The sequence below is a fragment of the Triturus cristatus genome, chromosome 5_1, assembly GCF_964204655.1.
Source record: "Triturus cristatus chromosome 5_1, aTriCri1.1, whole genome shotgun sequence".
Lineage (NCBI taxonomy): Eukaryota > Metazoa > Chordata > Amphibia > Caudata > Salamandridae > Triturus > Triturus cristatus.
This window is the reverse complement of record NC_140587.1, coordinates 658,346,291-658,365,430: the sequence shown is the minus strand read 5'-3', so window position 1 is coordinate 658,365,430 and position 19,140 is coordinate 658,346,291. Positions and strand designations below refer to the sequence as shown.

General features: G+C 49.9%; 1 protein-coding gene across 1 annotated transcript in view; it reads left to right on the top strand.

Moving 5' to 3' along the window:
• The window catches only part of LYPLA1 (lysophospholipase 1), a 305,618-nt gene that overhangs the window by 115,494 nt on the left and 170,984 nt on the right, over window positions 1–19,140 (top strand). Inside the window, exon 3 of the mRNA XM_085605626.1 lies at window positions 9,644–9,709. Within this exon, the coding sequence (XP_085461752.1) occupies window positions 9,644–9,709 (66 nt within the window). The remainder of the gene's footprint in view (window positions 1–9,643; window positions 9,710–19,140) is intronic.

Genomic DNA, 19,140 nt, shown 5'->3' with positions numbered 1-19,140 from the left:
ACCAAAGTCAGTAGGCCCGATTGGTATCTGAAAACGTGACTTTGTATGTAGAATTGTGGATGGGTGAATGCAAGAATGAAACTATAGGTGGGTGAAAAGAAGCACATGTTTATGGACGAGCTGGTGAGTGCAAGAATGATAACCGATTAAGAGCATTGGCTGAATGCTTCCATCCATGCGGTAAATCGTACTTCCGTCACTTTTATTTATAAGCCAGAACCATGTTCTTTATTTGTACTACTCATAGTAAGGTTTGTCATTTTGTTAGTTTTGAAAAACAAAACAAAGCAAAACAGCTATGTAGGATAAAGTAATATGCCAAATTAAGCGTCCTTATCTTGTGTAAAGCTAAAACTGATTTAAGTAAACCTTGAATGGTCAGGCCTTGAGATTACAGAAATATAACTCAAAGAACAAAATAGAGGATACAACATCCCTCCTCCACCCCCACATGGATATATAAGAAAAATTTTAATTAATGGAAAAACAGTGAACTTGCATCATTGGAGTAAGGATGGAGATTGCTCAGTTGAAAAATTACTATATGGTGATACACCTCTGACCAGCTGTTTAATTCATTGAAAATATGGGATATCTAAGGTAGACTTTAATGAGTCTTCAGGCGTTAAGTACCCATTGCAAAAATTAAATAAATGCCTGTTGGCGTAAATTATTTTTGCAATAAAACAACAAGAGGCATCTCTCCTCAAATATCCACAGACGGAAAAGCTCAAATTAGGCTGGGGACTAAAAGATAATAACCAATCCAGAGAACCTTTTTGATGACTGACTGTTCTGACAAATTCAGATTGGCTTTGAAAAACAAGATATAGGTTTTGTTTACTCAAGCAAGGTTCCATTTAGTACATTGCCCGCATTGGACCGCCCACAAACTTGACAGTGTGCTTAAAGATCAAGAACAGTGCTCACACTCTGATGGAATTGACGGTTCATTATTACACTTTTGATTGCCTCAATGTTAGAAGGAGCTATCTCAGGGGGGTGCAGAACACGTTCCTGACCACCCCGTGACCCACCTCTCCCAGAACAAGGCCGAGCACTGGCGGGGAGGCCCTTTCAGTGAAGGGTCTCGTACCTAGGATCGCACGCGCTGAGCTTGCACCACTTGACAAAGGGACACCACACAGTAGGTTTCAGTAGAACGGATCTCTTTATCTATAGGTTCTCTGGATCCTTATGATCTGTGATTTAGCCTTTAGTCAACAAAACAAGCGTTCGTAATGTCTTGGTAGGGGTTTGGGGTAGCAGGACAGTCTCTAGGTTCAGGGTCAATGCCAAGTATCCTTCGCACAGCTCTCAATCCTCGAGCCGGGGGATACGGTCCGGTCTTGGGTCCAGCCGGACCAGTGTACTCTCGAGCCGCGACCACGTCAGCAGGGCTCAGGCAGGAAGGAACCGCAGGTCTAATGATCTTCGGGGAGCCGTGATTTACTCGGCAGGGCTAGGCCGTTCTTAGGGTTAGGGGAGCCGCGAGTCTCTCCGCAGGGCTCAGGTGTTCTCAGTGTTCCCGGGAGCCGCGACGACGTCAGCGGGGCTCAGATGGTTCCGGCAGAAGTTGGTCTCTGCCAAGCGGGAGCCGCGACGAAGTCAGCAGGGCTCATCAGGTTTCCAAGGTTCGGGAAGCGTTCTTCCTTTTAGATTAGTCGAGCCGCGACCAGGTCAGCAGGGATCCCTTAGTCCAGGATCGTCAGTGCCCGAGCACCCCTTGTTATACGCCTTCTTCTCTTTGAAATCCGGAGTCCTCGCAGAGAGGGGTCTTGGCGCCTGGGGGCGGCGTGTTGGGATTTCCTGCCGCTCGGCACTTTGATCCTTTCAAGTTGGATCTGGAGGGATTTCAGACACCCAGCATGCGTGGAGCCAGCTCCCCGGAGGGCGATCGAAACCCTCTTCGTAGAGGAGGTCAGAGGTGTGACATAGACTACTCCTCCCTATCTTGCTTGGGAGGGGCTCTCTTTCCCTCGGCCGGGCATGGCGCGTCTAGGGTCTAGGGTCTAGGTTTCGCTGGGGGCCCGGGCCGGCCATCGGGACATGGTGGCCGGAGGTCTTCGGGTGCTACGGGGTGGGGAGGCATCCGGCACCGGGAGGGTCGGTGGTGGTTGCGGGGGAAGTCTCATCTCCCTGTGGGTTCATGGATGGGGTGGGTCGGACAGGGCGGTGACAACCAGGGATCAAGGGTGGTGCACGGGTTGGGCTGGGATGCCAACGGTCAGGGAGGCCCACGCCACGAGGCCGGGTCCCACACGCGCCCCCCCCACCCCACCTCCAGCTGAAAGTCGGGGAGAACTACCCATCCTCTTGGGGGTTCTCCTCGCTGAGGCGGAAGAATCGGGACAGGCCGTCAGCGTTGGCGTGGTCAGTACCCGGGCGATGCTCTACGGTGAAGTCCATCCCCTGGAGGGATATTGACCATCGCAGCAGTTTGGGGTTCTCTCCTCTCATTTGCATCAGCCACCGTAAGGGTCGATGATCTGTTTGGACTCGGAAGTGGGTTCCGAACAAGTAAGGCTGTAGCTTCTTTAGTGCCCAGACTACTGCGAAGGCCTCTCTTTCAATGGTGCTCCACCGTCGTTCCCGGGGTGGTAACCTCCGGCTGATAAAGGCTACGGGCTGGTCTAGGCCCTTCTCGTTAAATTGTGAGAGGACTGCCCCGATGCTGTGCTCAGAAGCGTCCGTCTGGACCACAGATTCCTTGGAGTAGTCGGGGGCTTGGAGCACGGGGGCAGTGCATATAGCGGTTTTTAGGGCGTCGTACGCCTCTTGGCAGGAGGGGGTCCACTGTACTCTCTTCGGCTGTTTCTTGGAGGTTCGCTCTGTGAGGGGGCCCACTATGCTGCCATAGCTTTTAATGAACCTCCGGTGAGGCCCAAGAAGGCCCGGACTTCTGTCTGGGTCGTAGGGGGTTCCCAGGCCAAGATGGCGTCGATCTTGGGCTGGAGGGGGGCGACCTGCCCACTCCCGACCTGGTGTCCCAGGTAAACCACCGAGCCTTGTCCAATTTGGCATTTGCTGGCTTTGACTGTTAGGCCTGCTTGGCGCAGGGCCATCAGTACCTGTCGGAGGTGCTGGAGGTGTTCGGTCCATTGGGAGCTGAACACCGCAATGTCGTCTAGGTACGCGGCGCTGAATTCTTCCAGCCCGGCCAGGACCCTGTTGACCAGCCGCTGGAAGGTGGCCAGGGCATTTTTCATTCCAAAGGGCATGACTCTGAAGCGATAGTGCCCATCTGGGGTGGAGATGGCGGACCGCTCCTTGGCTCCCTCGGTGAGCGCAATTTCCCAGTACCCGCAGGTCAAGTCGAAGGTGCTGAGGTAGTGAGCAGCCCCGAGGCGGTCAATGAGCTCCTCTGCGCGGGGAATAGGGTGAGCGTCGGCTCGGGTGACCGCATTGAGCCCCCGGTAGTCCACACAGAACCTCAGTTCAGGGGCAACACCGGGGGCCGCTCCTTTCGGAACCAGTACCACGGCTGTCCCATGGACTGTCTGAGTGTTCGACCACCCCTAGGGCTAGCATCTTAGCTACTTCGGCCTGGATGCAGGTCCGGACCCTGTCAGGGACGCGGTAGGCTCTGTGCCGTACTGGCAGGCTGTCTCCGGTGTCCACGTCGTGGACACACCAGTCGGTGACCCTGGGGTTGAGGGAGAAGAGGTCTGCAAATTGCCCCAATAGCTGGCGGCAGTCGTCGTATTGTTGGGGGGTGAGGGAGGAGGAAAGTCTCACTCCCTCTATGGAGCCATCTTTTTCTTTCGCACACGGGAGGTCCGGGAGGGGCTCCGTGTCCTCTTCTGCCCCATCGTCGGTGGCTAGGAGCAAACTCAACTCCGTCCTCACAAAGTGAGGTTTGAGGCGGTTCACGTGGAGGACCCGCTGTACGACCTTGAAGGGTCCAGTCCATTTGTTTTGGAGGGCGCAGGGTTTCACCGGGGCCATCACCCAGACCTGTTGGCCCGGCTGGAACTCGACCAGAGTGGCATTCTGGTCATACCAGCTCTTCATTTCCTCCTGGCTCGCCTCGAGATTTGCCTCCGCGAGCTCCCGGAACTTCCGAGTCTGATTGCAGAGCGCCAGGATGTAGCGGAATACGTCTCGGGGGGCGGTCTCCCAGCCCTCCTTGACCAGGCTCAGGGGTCCCCGGATGGGGTGCCCGTAGAGCAATTAGAATGGGCTGAACCCCAGGGATTTTTGGGGGACTTCCCGGTAGGCGAACGGGAGGCAGGGGAGGAGGACGTCCCATCTGCGACGGAGGGGCTCTTCGAGGCCCATGATCATCCCCGTCAGGGTCCGGTTAAACCGTTCCACTAGACCATTGCCTTGGGGGTGATACGGGGTGGTGAATTTGTACGATGCCCCGCATTGTTGCCATAAGGACATCATGTACTTCGAGATGAAGTTAGTGCCGCGATCACTCACGACCTCTCGAGGGAACCCCACGCGGGAGAATATCCCCATCAAGGCCTGGCCCACCACGGGGGCCGTCACGGTTCGGAGGGGAATGGCCTCGGGGTATCGGGTGGCATGGTCCACCAGTACGAGGATGAACCGGTGACCCTGGGCGGTCCAGGGATCCAGAGGTCCCACAATGTCTATTCCCACCCGCTCAAAGGGGGTACTGACGCCGGGGAAGGGTGGTAGTGGAGCCTTGCGCTTCCCTCTACTTTTCCCGCTAGCCTGGCACGTGGGGCTGGACTTACAGTGGGCCTCTACATTAGCTCGCATCTTGGGCCAATAGAAGTGGGTGACCAAGCGATGATAGGTTTTGTCTTGGCCCAAGTGTCCCGCCAGGGGCACATCATGGGCTAGGCCCAGGAGGAAGTCTCGGAAGCGCAGGGGTCCGATGAGTGAAGGGCAGGCGGCTTGTTCTCTGCAGAACTCCTCCCAGGAGGGGCCCCCCTCGGAGCGCCATTGTGCCAACTCGGGCAGGTCACCTAGCTCGGTCATTTGCTCGGTGTCCGGGTACAATGGCCCGCCGTCGGGGACGGGTTCTCTTTCTGGGAGGAGGTCGTCGGGCTCGGGTAGCCTGCCCTGGTCCTCCGTGACGGCGACTTGGCTCAGGGCTGGGGCCTCAACTCCCTCGAGGGGGGGGCAGTCGGGCAGACATGGAGCGCATGGTGGCGCACACCCATTCGGGTAGGCCCATCATTCCTAGGTGGGCCCTTCGTTCTACCTGCCCCCACAGGGAGCTTTCGAGATCGTTGCGCAGGAGGCAGTCCACTGGTTGGGAGGTTCGGCCGGCCACTCTCAATTTGCCGGTTACTCCACCCCCCCAACTGCCCCCCCCCCCCCACCCCTCCCCCCCCATTCGAAGGGTACCAGGGCCATCCTGCAGAGGCTCTCGGAATTGTCCGAGGATATAACCGGACAGAAGTCGTCTGGTAGTATCTGGTCTTCTGTGACCAGGTGACAGTGGACCGCTGTGACACTCGCCCTGGTGTCGCGGAGGGCCTCGACTCGGTGACCGTTGACCGTCACCTGCTGTTAATATTTCTTGGTGTTGGCTGGGGGTCACTGGCTGCGGGCCATTGGTACATGGGACACTGGGGTTCACTGGCGTAGTGACTGGTCTGTTGGCATCGGTAACAGGTGATCTTGACTCGGGGTCCCTGCCTCCCCGGGGGCCCCGTGCTGGCTGGAGGAGGAGTTGGAAAGTGCGGGGGTTGGTTTCTGGGGGGACTATGCTGGGGGCCTGACTGGGATTCCCTCTGTCTTCCCTGGGTCCCCCCACCCCTCTGGCGGGGAGATCCCTGACTGTGGCGGCCGTAGTCTCCCACGGTCAGCTTCAACAGCCAGTGTCCAAGGCTCTGCTGTAAAAGTTCATGTACTCCACCCACGTAGTACCGGGTATCTTTTTGCAGTCTCTGAACTGTTGCCGATACATCTCGGGGGTGAGTCCATATCTCGCTAATAGGGCCTCTTTCATGTGGCTGTAGGATTCAGCACGGTGGAGGGCAGGTCTAGCAGGGTGTCTCTCCCCTCGCTCAGAAACCGGCCCAAGAAAACCAGCCCCCCCAATCCTTCTGTGGAACTCGGTGGGAGGTCATGGCAACCTCGTAGGCCTTGAACCATTGCTGGATGTCGTCGTTCTTGTAATACTCTTTCACCACATCCTTGGGGATGTGGACCTTTGGTTCCACCGGGGGAGAGGTGTCTCGATTCCCCGGGGGTCTGGATTCCTCACTCCTGGCCTTGAGCTCGATCTCTTTTAGGGTGCGCTCATGGTCCTGTTGAAGTTTTTTTTCTTCGTGTTCTTGCTGGAGTTTCTTTTCCTCTAGTTCCCCTTGTAGGCGTAACTGTTCTACAGCTAACTTTTTCTCGGCCAATTTTAGCTCTCCCTCTATCTTTAGCTTGGCCAGTTCTAGTTCGTGGCTGCGGCTCCTTTCTTGGTCCGCTAGTTCTTCCGGGGATAGTCCCCCCCTCTGGGGCGTTGCTCCTTACCGGGGTGCTTCGGAGCTCGTTCGGCGACTCCACCTCTCGACCGTCTCCTTCGGTTTGGGGAAGGGAAGCTCCGGACTCTACCCAGGCCTTCAACGCTTTCTGGAAATCTTCTTTTGTGCTTAATCCGGTGGTAGCGATTTCAAGGTCTTTGCAAAACTGTTTTAATTCTCGGTGCGTATATTCTTCCAACCGGTCCTCTTGAACGTAGAACTCGCATTGCTTCCCGTGGTACTCATGGCGGTTCTTTCTTCCGTCTTTGTTCGGTAGTGCGTCAGCCGTTTACTGTACGATCTCTAGGTGTCTGCTCGGATCCCGTCGCCTGCCACCAAATGTTAGAAGGAGCGATCTCAGGGGGGTGCAGAACACGTTCCTGACTACCCCGTGACCCACCTCTCCCAGAACAAGGCCGAGCACTGGCGGGGAGGCCCTTTCAGGGAAGGGTCTCGTACCTAGGATTGCACGCGCTGAGCTTGCATCACTTGACAAAGGGACACCACACAGTAGGTTTCAGTAGAACGGATCTCTTTATATATAGGTTCTCTGGATCCTTATGGTCCGTGATTTAGCCTTTAGTCAACAAAACAAGTGTTCGTAATGTCTTGGTAGGGGTTTGGGGTAGCGGGACAGTCTCTAGGTTCAGGGTCAATGCCGAGCATCCTTCGCACAGCTCTCAATCCTCGAGCCGGGGGATACGGTCCGGTCTAGGGGCCACCCGGACCAGTGTACTCTCGAGCCGTGACCACGTCATCAGGGCTCAAGCAGGAAGGAACCGCAGGTCTAATGATCTTCGGGGAGCCGCGATTTACTCGGCAGGGCTCGGCCGTTCTTAGGGTTAGGGGAGCCGCGAGTCTCTCAGCAGGGCTCAGGTGTTCTCAGTGTTCCCAGGAGCCGCGACGACGTCAGCGGGACTCAGATGGTTCTGGCAGAAGTTTGTCTCTGCCAAGCGGGAGCCGCGACGAAGTCAGCAGGGCTCGTCAGGTTTCCAAGGTTCGGGTAGCGTTCTTCCTTTTAGATTCGTCGAGCCGCGACCAGGTCAGCAGGGCTCCCTTAGTCCAGGATCTTCTCTGCTCGTCAGTGCCCGAGCACCCCTTGTTATACGCCTTCTTCTCTTTGAAATCCGGAGTCCTCGCAGAGAGGGGTCTTGGCGCCTGGGGGCGGCGTGTTGGGATTTCCTGCCGCTCAGCTTTTTGATCCTTTCAAGTTGGATCTGGAGGGATTTCAGACACCCAGCATGCGTGGAGCCAGCTCCCCGGGGGCCCGGAGGGCGATCGAAACCCTCTTCGTAGAGGAGGTCAGAGGTGTGACAGAGACTACTCCTCCCTATCTTGCTTGGGGGGGGGGGCTCTCTCTCCCTCGGCCGGGCATGGCGCGTCTAGGGTCTAGGTTTCGCTGGGGGCCCGGGCCGGTCATCGGGGGCATCGGGACATGGTGGCCGGAGGTCTTCGGGTGCTACGGGGTGGGGAGGCATCCGGCACCGGGAGGGTCGGTGGTGGTTGCGGGGAAGTCTCATCTCCCTGTGGGTTCATGGATGGGGTGGGTCGGACAGGGCGGTGACAACCAGGGATCAAGGGTGGTGCACGGGTTGGGCTGGGATGCTAACGGTCAGGGAGGCCCACGCCACGAGGCCGGGTCCCACACAAGATTCTCCTACTTGAATTGGCTTTCAAAAAATAACTAACCCAGATCTTCAACAGAGAGAGTAAAATAAAGCCTACTTTGCTCATCCTAGATATCTGCTTGCTATTACATCTATTGGTCAATGTTGCCTAGAAGACAGTGGTGTACAACTGTAAGAACCCAAGTTAGCTGAAGGCACATATATGGTGCCTGTGATAACTCCCTGGATTATTAAGGAATCGCAATTATGGAATCGCAAAAGCCTTTGCATATAGAAAAATAGCAAATTGCGAGTCTCAATTAAGGAATGACTTCCCATTCATTCCAATGAGCCTAAAGGCCCATAGGAATGAATAGGAATTGCATGCGCAATTTGCGAGTACCCAATAGGTACTCGCTAATTGCGCATGCAATTTCAAGGGTACCAAAAGGACACCCTGTTGCACCACTGAAATATGCATGTGTTGCGCACACACATGCACCTAGGGCATGTGTGTGTGTGTGTAACATAGAACTTTGAAAAATGCACTAAAGTTTTTGCAAATTACCATCAAGTTCAAATTGATGGTAATTTTCAACCCCTAATAGCAAAATCGCTATTTGCGATTGCATCATACATTGCATTTAGGGAATCGCAATTTGCGAATCCCTAAATGCAATCACAATTTAAGTAATCGCTATTTTAGCGATTACTTAAATTGCGATTTTTGCATTTGGGATGATTCATCACAAATGCAAAAATTCCGGTCACAAAGGGGAAGATTCTGTGAATCTGCCCGTTTATGACTTGTTTTTTGTTTGATGCTTGGGGCCCTAAGTGCCTAATGCCACCTACTTTAAATACTTTTTTCTTTATTTGGAAAGTGATCTCCTTGTCAACCACGAATAACTAGGATGGAGAAGATATCTAGCTTTCACATACAAAGCAGATGGATATGGATCTTGATGAAGCTGAAATTGATGTACTTAAAGGAAACCGATTCTCTAAAGATAAACGGTCTTGGTGACAGAGATGGCTTAGGTAGGGAATAGGTAACTTTAGTTGTTGTTATGGAGTTTAATAAATGTTTTTTTATATACTTTGTACCTTGCACTTAAACTTTGAAAAATCTTATAAGACATCTTTGATTATTGGATGCAATGTTTAGCTTGCTGGGATTCACAATACATATTCTACCTTTTCAAAATTGCAAGGGTGTGCAGTATCTTTAAACGTATGATCTGTGCCATCTCCACAGTACCAAATTTTATATTTCTTAGTTTGAACTATCTAAAGTATTTTCTGTTGTAGCACATTTTAGCATTGGAAGCGATATGGAATACAAGTTTCTACTTCATCAAAGTATCTTTCCCACTGTGCAGTCTGCTGAAAACATTGTACTTTACCCTGAAATATATACATTGAAATAAGTGAGAGAACTTTGTGTCCTTGTTTGTCTCTGGCATGGCACTTGTTTCTAGTTCTAGATCATTCTTATTCAATGTATTCTGCAGAAATAGCATTGTGTAGAGATACACATTTTCATCAATGTGCCTTTAATGTTCCTTTAACCTACAATTTATATTTTTTCAACAGGCATGGATGGGCCGAAGCAATGGCAGGCATCAAAAGTTCTCACATAAAATACATATGTCCGCATGCGTAAGTTTGTCTATTTTTAGTTTTGTCTACATTTTCTATTTTTAAAGTGTTAGAGGGATTGATATTCTGTGAAAGCATCTCTGTATTATTGGCAGATTATAAAGCACTTAACCACCAACATCTACCCAGCATTCAGATCCTCCATAACACCAGCAGTTCCCACATATCCCCTCTCCCTGGATCCGTCGTTGTTGGAAAACTCATTTCTCGACTAGAACACCCTGTCCTATAAGCCCCTAACCCCACTTGTAAACGGTGTCTCTTCAACTGTAGTTTTGCAGCTTTCAACTTCTCTAACATCTCTGCTACCGTCATGGAGTGCAATCTTTATATTTTCTTCCTAACGGAAATCTGGCCTACTACTTACAGACATTCTCGTCTCCTCCCCCGAACTATCCCATCATCAAAGCATCATATGGAAAAAAATGGGATTGTTGATGCTGGAATGTTCATGTTCTTCTATAACAAATGCACTTCTTTAAACTGCTTAAAGTTGATCTCTTCCTTTTGTACACTGGCAAGCTGAACGTGTTTCTAGCTACTACTCTCTGTGGAACCCAACTTTCATAAATGAGCCCATAGAACTTGTCACCTATAACTTTCTTCCCTTCTTTTTGACTTAGTTCTCTTGGGGAGATTTCAGTCCCAGTGAAACAAATCCTGAGGGATTTCAATATCTGGTGAAACAAATCCTTTGAAATTTTATTTTTCTTCCCAACCAATGACCTTCTTCCAATCTGTAGTACCCCCACCATGCAAAGGCTCCACCATTGACCATAGCATTTCTAAAAAATAAATTGCATCCAAATGTTTAACCCAATCATCTTGGACTGGTCTGACCATTTTCTTATCCCATTCTCCACATCTCCCTCTAAGTTTGCTCCTTGAACTCCAACATTTGGCCTGTACTGTTGACAAACAATCTTTGGAATATGAAGAATTTGTATTTTGTGCAGTGTTTTTGGCTCATTCTTTATGTACAGTGAACCGCAAGTCAAAAGAACTTCCAGCTTTTGAAGCATGACGAAATAAGCTTAGTAGGTGTCAGTTATTGCAGTATTGCTATATTTCACATAACCTATATTTTAAAAGATTTTTTTTTTTTAAAGTTAAAAATAATGATTTTTGTATACATGGTCAAGCAGTCAATAAAAGATAAAAGCATAAATAAAACTGAGGACTGGAGCCAGACAAGCACAACTATAACCGTATACTATGCAGGGAGGTATCAGTAAGCATCTATGGGCAAACAGTGGTTAGAAAATGAAAACAAAACTAATTCCTTCCTCAATTGAGGACTGAAACCAAGGATGCATGGTGCTTTGTATGATAGTGTGATGACACCAATCAGACCAGGCTTCGGATTGCATATGAAGGCAGACAATAGTAATAAAAGTTACAATCTAATTTGTTCCTAAATAGAGGGCTTAAACCTGGAGGTCTAAGGGCCCATCCAGGAGAATAAAGAGCCTGGTGCTTTGTGCATTAATGTAGTGGCGCAAACCTTTCAAGAAATTTGGCAGGACTGAAGCCTGGGAGTATGAGAGCCTCTCCAAGGAATTAAAGTGCATGGTGCTTTGTGCGTTAGTGAGGTGGCGCCCACTAGGCCAGGAATTTTGCAGTGCCGTCTCAAAGGAGGGTTTAGGCTCAGCTGAGTTGCTGCCAGATCAATGTTGAGTTCTGCTGGTGGACTCTAGATGCTTAAGAACAGGTTTGAGGGAGAAAGGTACATGGTGCTTTGTGCATTAATGTCGTGACGACTGCCATGCCAGAAGATTTGGCAGTGCCATCTCAAAGGCAGGTGAAGACATGCTGAGTTGCTGCCAAAACGATGTTGAAGATCAGGTGCAGGAGTCCCTCAAGCGGCAGAGCAGTTTGGAGAAACACTTTGTTTTAGGTGCTGTGCTCTGCCAGCATCTTAGGGGCTGACTTGACAGTCCTTGCATGGTGGATGCATCCAGGCCCTTCTTTGGAAGACTGCCACTGCTGGGCGATGTTTGAATTGTGTGGAAAGAGGCCCTCTGTGGCCAATGGGCAATGTTGATTTCCCAGTTGATGGCCGTTTTTAGGACAATTAAGTGGGAGGAGTGAGTCGGATCAGATGCTATGCTCTTCCAGTTTTTTATAAGTGAGGTTGAGCAACCTCACAGCTTTGCATGATAGTTGCACCGGGTCACCTCATAGGAAGGCTATTACAGCTGAACGGCATGACTTGACTTGCAAAGATCTTAGAGATGGGTGTAAAAGTTTTGGCCTGTGATTTAGCGTGGCCGGACACACACAGTAAATGAAGCAGCATTTTGTTGGTGTATCTGTTAAGATGACACTGAGGGATGGACCAAGACTGCTTCCAGGATAGGACTAGGTCCTTGGATGAAAAAACACCGAGGCGGATTAGCATCATATCATGTTTCCTGGCCTTGGAGACATGTAAAGACCGGTAGGACTGGAGACCCCAGGACACATATGATAGCATAACCGCCCACACATGCCGTTTGCTCACTAATGTAACCTTTTCTGTGATGTGTGATAAAAGCCTGGCTGCTCTGTTGGTAATTCGTTTTTAGGCAGCATATTCCATGGGAGTGTGCCAAGCTTCTTCTAATTGCGGTACTGTGATTGATTGCCATATTACAAAGAACAGAGACTTCTTTTTGTGGGCCTGCTTTTCTATGTACAGCCAGCACTGATGTGAGAGCAAGTTCACTTCAGCTGATCTCAGCCTCCATCAAAATGTGACTAAGGCATTGTTCCTTACTGGGCCCTGGTGGTGCAGGCCGAACGCGAGCCTGATTTCGGCTTGGGAGACGTGCTGTGGTATTGAGAGAGAGTTTTTTGAAGAGGCTCAACTGTAGAGTATTTAAGGTTGTTACATCTTTCCCTTTGAGCAGTTCTGAGCCATAGGATATCGAAGGCATGAATTTGACACCCACGACCTGAAGGAGATCGTGTGTAGAGGTGTTTTGTTGTAGGGTTTTAAATGCAAACAGCAAATCGTTTGCTATGGCTCGTGTTGATTGGAGGTGCATTCTGAAAGTTGAATGCAAGTCTTAATAGACTCCAAGGCACTTGTAGGATTTTATCAGTTCTAGGACTTCCCTTTGGCCTGGCATGTGAATTTGGGCTCTCTGTTATATGGGCTCGAGAAACCACGTACCTTGGTTTTTCTGAAGTTGAGGCCCAACCGCAGTTTGGTGAAGTATCCCAATAATTAGTCTATCAATCGCTGTAGGCCAATTGGTGTTTTGCTGGCAAGACAATGTCGTTGGCGTATTGCAGGCTTCTGGTTTGTTCCTGACCCGGCCTATACGGTTCGCTCGACACTTGAGCCAGGTGACTATCAAGATCGTCCATGAAGATATTGAATGGGCAGGGTGCGAAGACGCAGCCCTGTTCTAGGCCTACGTTGGTATACTCGTTTTGGGTGGTTCTTCGGCTGACACCGATCTTAATTTGTACCCAAGTGTTGATGTAGAGGTTAATGATTGCCTCCAGCAGGGTAGCCAGCACCCCTACGATACGTTTTTTCCCACAGCTGAGCCCTCAGGACTTTATCAAAGGCTGCCTTTAAATCAATGAAGCAGGCGTAGAGCATGTTGGATTTTGCAATTGCTTGATCGGCAAGTAGAGTTACTGCCGGAAGGTTGATTAATGTTCTGATTATTCTTTTGAAGCCAGTCTGCATTTTCTGGACTGCGTATGATCGATTGACCCATTCATCTATGTCGATGAGCAAGTTGGAAGCATTCATTTTGGCTTTCACATTGATGAAGGTGATTTGTCTGTAGTTAGTTGGGTTTGAGTCCTCACCTGATTTGTATATTTGCTGTAGGATGCTGCCTTGCCAGGAATCCAGGATGTTATTTGTTGACAAGGTGTTATTGAATAGCGGTGTTTATGGCCAGAGGAGGTGCAGGTGAGGAGGAAGAGTGGGAGGGGGGGTGGGGAGTCAGGGGTGGGCAGGTGCAGGCAGAGGGTGGGGGGCTGGGTTGGCGGGAGGGCATCCTATCCTTTTTTAAATAGCGTGTTTGGAAGGCGGTAAGGCCATGGAGCCGCAGCAGACCGGAACCTTTTTCGCATTTGGGCAACCTGTTTATGATCAATCGAAATTTGGTAAATGCAATGCGAGGGGCCACACAGACCAATTGGACAGGGCTCGGTTAAAGACTTTCAAGTCGTAAATAATTCCCTTTGAATCGAAAGATGGAACTTATCTGTGCAGTGAGTGCTTTGATGTAACTCCCAGCAAGCCTCTGTTTGCATTGTCCTGGTTAACCTGATTGTAGACTGCAACTATATGTGTTGTCCAGGCCACTTCCATAATGCTGGCGTTATGGTACCAATGGCAGCCGTTTGCCAATTTGTTGACTTCGGCCCAAAATGGTTTGGAGTTTTTTTTGCTTACTTACTTGAAGCAGTTTAGTCCAGAAGCCCATAGTGAAATTTAATTTGGCTGAATTTTGTAGGCTTGTTTCATAGACTTGTTTCATTTTGACTGACAAATAAAGGCTTTGCAAGTTATCGACTTTAAAGAATAGAGTTGGCACAATGCCCTTAGCCTTGTGTACACTGAATGCAAAGTTACAGGGCTGTTCTGCTGAAGCCGTAATCAAAGTCACTAGGGTAAGACTTTTACCAAACCTGACTTGAAGCATACAGGACTTCCTGTCAAAGAGTGCCCCCACTCTGGATCTGTTACAATGCAAGACCTTTGGGAATGTTTTTTAATTTGCAAAAAGAACTATTGATGGACAGAATGCAGAACAATGTCATGCATTCACCCTAGTACAGAGATCTGGGCCTAAATCCATCGTTTTTGTGCTCACCATGCCATTCCAGTTTGGACCCAGCCATATGCAAATCAGTCTTGACCCTGTGCCCTATGGGAACAGTCCAGCCCGAACTGCCAGGCCAAGTCCTCCCTGGACTGGAAACAAGCATCCTAGGACCGGTTTCGAGGTTTCACCCCTCCTCAGCCAGGATAGCTTGATTCCAGTGGCATGGAGAGCACGGGACTCACGTCTGATCATACCCGTCCCACTCGGGGTGACAAATGCAAAAAGAACTATTGATGGACAGAATGCAGAACAATGTCATACATTCACCCCAGTACAGAGATCTGGGCCTAAATCCATCGTTGTTTTGCTCACCATGCCATTCCAGTTTGGACCCAGCCATATGCAAATCAGTCTTGACCCTGTGCCCAGATCTGTGACTGGGGGTGAGTGTCTGAAAAGTTTCAGCGCTCCGTCCATCATCTCCTTGTGTTTGCTTTGTTCGCCCTAAGTTGGCAGGGTATGCCCAGACGTGGGTCCCTTGCTCACTTTGCCACTGGATTCAAGCTAGCCTGGCTGATGACGGCTGATTAGCCAGAAACCGGTGCCAGGATGCTTGTTTCCGGTCCAGGGAAGACATGACTTGGCAGTTCGGGCTGGACTGTTCCCATGAGGCACAGGGTCAGACTGATTTGCATATGGCCATGTCTGAACTTGGGTGGTGGTGTGAGCTAAAGAATGTTGATGGATTAAACCCAGATCTGGGGGTGAGTGTCTGAAAAGTTTCAGTGCTCCGTCCATCATCTCCTTGTGTTTGCAAGGTTTTTTAGTTTACCACAGAGGCGATTCACCTCAGCGATGCGCTTGATCTTAGGGTAGGTAACTGCAATTCCCCTTCATCTGCAGAGTCGTCGTTGGATCCTGAGCTTGTCAACAGTACTCTACCCAAAGACCCTCTACCGGCAGTGCCACTCCCTTCGATACACAGTCCTCTGCTGGTTCCTCCATTTGCTCCTGTGCCAGCACCAAAACCATTGTCAACTGCGACACCAGCACCTATTGCAGCATATCTGAGATTTTCAGCACCAGGTGTGGTTCTTGCATGCCAGGACGGCATTATAGAAGAACGCGGTGATCCCCTATGTTTCACCTGTGGGTCCCATGGGAAAATATGGGGCTCTGTTTAGAGTATCGCCAACAGGCTTGTCCTCATTGCCATTTCACACTAGAGTGCTTCCCCAAGGCGCCCCTCCAGTGCTGGTTGGAACCACACTGACACCAAGACCCTAGCCTGCAGCTGATCTAACAGCACCGATAACAGCGCTGGCACTGCCACCCATAACCGTTCTTCCTCCGGGACAGCTTTTAAAGACCAAAGACACCTTGTTGAGATCTAAGAGGGAGGCTCAGAGACTGGATGAAGAAGCTAGGTACAAAGTGGAATCTCAGTTTGGTCGCTACCTCTACGTTTTGATGTCAGTTCTTTCGTTTTGCCCCTTCCAACCCAGATCCATAGCTCCTCCCCTGGATTTCTGACACTTGATAGAAAACATTTACGCATTCTTACCAGTGTACAAGGGACATGTTCCACCTCCCTTCCACAAAACAACGTGGTTTAAACTCTTGAAGTATTACCTAAAGTAGATGTCTGTAAAGGAGCCGCATAAGGTGTGTCTTTGGTGTCTCAACTCCTCGCAAAATTGAAATTCATGTGACAAGTGCGCTCAGATGAACCTATGGGCAATCTAGAACCAAACAGCCAAACTATACGTCGCTGAGCATCATAGGCTTAAAAGGCCTTTTCCCAATTGGATTTCCGGACGTGCTCTCAGTCCTGAGGCTGCTCTCTAGAGAGATCTTCGTTCTTCTCAAAATCTTCAGGCAAGTCTGAGAACAAACACATGGAGATGTCACAGGGACGTCCGTTCTGAAGATCTGTTACCGACAGCAGAACAGACTCCTGTACTAGTCCCGCTCCAGGCAGTGCTCCTGGGTCCATCAGCGACACTGCAGCAAGTTCAAACCTTCAAAAAGGTATGCTGAAAGTTTTTGGTACTCTTCCAGATCCCGCTGGCGTGCACTCTGGCCCCATGGATCAGAGGTGGCCTCCATTTGTTTTACCATCTGCAGATCCATCCTAGACGCAACTATGCCTTTCGACGCCGCTTTGGGATCAGTCCCGGCTTAGGGTCTGACACCTACTCAGACTCCTACCCCAGCACAGACTTCTGCACTTGTTCATCCTGGTTGACGCCAGCAGTGATGACACCGGATGGTGAACCACTAGTCCTTTCGAACTCTGAATTGAACCCGCTGTTACCTTCATCAAAGTTGCTCCCACCTTGAGCTATCCCACAGCATTCAGATTCTGACACACTCCCTTTGTCCCATAGATTTTTCTCACCTGCAGCCACAGGACAACAGTGACAAGAACTTGCTTCTGTACCTCCAGGAGGCAAGTGACCTTGACACCTCTTCAGACACGGACTTTGTTTCCCACCAGGCTTCTCTATGGAGGAATCTGCTTCTTTCTCAATGGCAATTAGAAATCTATCTCCAGCTTCCATCAGTAGAGGTTAAAATGTATGTGCTTACTGAGGTCCTGCTGCCAGGGCCGACCTTGACTGACTGACTGACTGACTTAATATTTCTAAAGCGCATCAATGCCGAGGCATCTTAGCACTGGGGTACGTGCAGGCTAGTGTAGCGAGACAGGGTAGCATTGAGAGAAAAGCCATGTTTTTATTTGCTTCCAGAAAAGTGCCCTACTGGATTGAAGTCGGAGTGGTATCGGAAGTGAATTCCACAGTTTAGCTGCTTGGTGTGAAAAGCGCTTTCCCCCCCCCCCCACCTTACTCTGTTTATCTTAGGACAGAGTACCAATCCAGTGTTTGAGGATCTGAGACAGCGTGATGGTTCATAGCAAGGGAAGAGGGCTTGTAGATCATAAGCCCCTCCTCATAGATGGCTTTGTGGACTACACACAAGGCCTTAAATTCCACCCGTCGTTTTACTGGGAGGCGGTGTAATTGCTTTACGCCGGCAGATGTGGAATGGTGCTTTGGAAGAATGAGCAATACTCTTATGGCCGGGGTTTGAAGAGATTGGAAAGTTGGGCTACACCAGCTCCCAAGTATAGAGCATTGCAATAGTCCAACTTCGACAGCACTAAAGGTCCAACCACCGTTTTCCTCAGGGGAAAAAGGGATAATGGGTAGGATCTTCCGAAGGACCTTCAGAGTGAAAAAGCAGGCTGAGGACACCTGGTTTATCTGTAGGGCAAGAGTGAGGTCTTTGTCAAGCAGGACACCTAAGTTTCTAGCTTTAGATGCCGGCACCGGGCAGATTCCGGCTTCTGGGGGCCACCATAGTTGGCTCCAGACAGATGGTTTTGTGCCAAACTCTACAACCTCAGTTTTACCTGTGTTTAGTTTTAGAAAATTGAGGTTCACCCAGGTCATCAGATCTGTGATGCAGTTTCGGAACCGTTCCGCAGTTGCGTCTCCGCTATGTGTCACGGACACCACTAGCTGTGTGTCGTCAGCGTAGGACATAAGCGAGAAGCCGTGGCTCTTTATTAATCTAGCTAAGGGAGCAACATAGATGTTGAACATAGTGGGGGACAACGCCGAGCCCTGGAGGACTCCACCAGGAAATGTGAACAGGTGTGACTGGAGTCCTTTCCAGTGGATTAATTGTTTCCTGGCTGACAGGAATGAGGATAGTAGGGCTAGGGCCTTTCTGCTGATGCCGGCCTCCTGTAGCCTTCGTATCAGCACTTCGTGATTCACGGTATCGAAGGCTGCCGTGAGGTCGAGCAGAATAAGGGACGCCCACCCATCCCCATCCATTGATTTGCGAACCTCTTCTGTCGCCAAGATCAAGGCAGACTCAGTGGAGTGCTGGGATCTAAAGCCATGTTGGGTGGAGTCTAGTATGTTATTGTGATCTAGGTATGATGTTAATTCTGCATTCATGGCTTTCTCCAGAACCTTGGAAGGCAAAGGGAGACAGGAGATGGGGCGATAGTTTCTAAAAGGTCAAGCGTGGGCTTTTTCAATATAGGTCTTATACAGGCCCTATTCCAATCAGGTGGAAAGATCCTGGAACTTATGATGTGATTTAGCAAAAGCGTCCGAGACCGTTATCTCCTCTGCGGTCAGATGTAACATATGTAGGGGGCAGGGGTCGAGTGGAGACCCAGATTTAATTTGAAGCAGTAGGTCTTTTATCTTTCCTTCCTCTAAAACGGGGAATTGAGTGAAACTTCCTTGTGGTGCCTTCTCTAAGTGTTCCGCCTGATGGGTCGTCCCATCTGCTTTAGCTGTATTTACAAATTTAATGTAGACGTTCTGAACTTTGCTTTGTAAAAACACAGCCAGGTTGTTCACAAAGATTTCATCTGGTGCAAATACAGCATCTCTCGGGCATCTAGTCCAGGGCATTAACAGTTTTAAATAGCTCCTTCGAGGTATTAGAGGCCTCCTGAATTTTAAGAGTGAAATAGGCTATTTTGGCCTGTTTTATGTCGGTCTTGTATTCCTCAAGGGCTAGACAGTAGTCCTTACTATGGGTTAAGCTATAATCAGATCTCCAGGTACGTTCCTTGTGCCTGCATTTGATTTTTTTTTTTTGTAAATATTTTTATTGAAATTA